Raw genomic sequence first — 1,495 nt, forward strand, 5'->3', positions numbered from 1 at the left:
TCAAGGTCGCATTGAACCAAGCCAAAATCTTTTAACACCCTCGAATGGGGACTGCTATATCAAAATTTGATAAGGCAGGGATTCAGGTGTCCGAACCTAATCTATGACAAGTAAGCGGTCGAAAAACATCGGCCCTAAAATGCCTAATGTGATTCGGAGACGTCTGTATTCACAGAGCATAAATAAGTCCCACGGGCAAACCACTCGATCAAATACCCGGACAAAATGTACCGGACTAAGAGAAAAGCCAACTTTTAGGCACAGTCCGGAAAAAAATGACTCCAAGCCTTTGATTGTTCTTTAACGGGATTAGCGATTAGAGCGGAAGTCATAACAAGCATTCTGATAAAAGAATAAAGAGAATTAGAAGGAAAAATGCACATCCCATATACGAAGGGTTTTTACATCCAAAACTTCTACAAAGTTAAAAAACAAAAACAGGCCAAAAAGGCAAAAGCAAAATAAAGGCTAGTGCAGGCCCTGGTCTACCCAGTGCAGCTGAAACCAGAGTGCTCGGATACTGTTCTCTCAGAATCCTCAGACTCAATGTCAAAGGCTTTCTTAGCTTCCTCCTTGATTGTTCTGGCTTCAAGTATCAGAGCCGGGAGGTCCCCAAATCCTTGTTGAGCTTATTAAAGGGTAACCCTCCGGGACTTCCACCGTTCATATGCAACCGCAATCGTTGTATGAGCCTCGACAGCCTCCACATTCTTAAGAGACTCCTCCAAGTCGGCCTCAGCTTTGGCCAATTTAGCCACTAATTTCGACCTCTCTTCATCGAGAATTCTTTGAACTTGAGTAGCCGACTCAAGCTCAGCCTTTAGAATGTCATTAGCCTCGGCTGTCTCCTCGAATTTAATTTTGAGCTCGTCGCATATCCAGGCCCTATCCTCGGCTTTCTGTTCAAATATCCTCAACTTCTCCTTATACTCAGCATTCTCGGATTCAAGCAGCCTATGCCTCTCGGCCAACTTCACGGCATCAGTCTTGACCGAATCGAGCTCACTTCGGAGTTGGGAAATAGTGGCCTCGAGTTCACCGAGCCTCGAAGCAAAACGGGCATTGTCTTGGCTAAGGCCGACCTTATCCGCTTCCAGGAGCCGGTTCTTTTCAACCATTCCGGCCAACTCAGCTTTCAAACTAAGATTTTCGACCTTCTCCGCTTCAAGCTTGGGTTGAAGGTTGGAGAGGGCAGCTGCCCGGTTCAATTGATCCTCTTGTTCTTGCAAAAGGTGCTGGAACTTCTCCATTTCCCGACCCTGGGCATCCAGCTAGCCCTTAAGGTCGTCCACCTCTTGCTGAGCACGGATAAAGGCCTCATTGACGAACACCACACTCTGTAAAAGAAACAAGAAGTTAAACTTGGATAAAACTGGAGGTAAGGTTTACATTGAATTATGGAATGATCGGATGATAAGCTTACCCGATTACCCGCATGCACGCCCTCATTAATGAGGCTCTGCCAAGGGACTCTGGCCATCTTTCTCTTATCTGA

General features: G+C 46.1%; 1 protein-coding gene across 1 annotated transcript; it reads right to left on the reverse strand.

Moving 5' to 3' along the window:
- Positions 1-632: 632 nt before the first annotated feature.
- On the reverse strand, positions 633-1,250 carry LOC132607817 (uncharacterized). The gene has a single exon (XM_060321895.1). It carries the CDS (start codon positions 1,248-1,250, stop codon positions 633-635), a length of 618 nt encoding a protein of 205 aa, XP_060177878.1.
- Between the last annotated feature and the right edge of the window lie 245 nt (positions 1,251-1,495).

Source organism: Lycium barbarum, chromosome 8, assembly GCF_019175385.1.
Source record: "Lycium barbarum isolate Lr01 chromosome 8, ASM1917538v2, whole genome shotgun sequence".
NCBI classification, from domain to species: Eukaryota; Viridiplantae; Streptophyta; class Magnoliopsida; order Solanales; family Solanaceae; genus Lycium; species Lycium barbarum.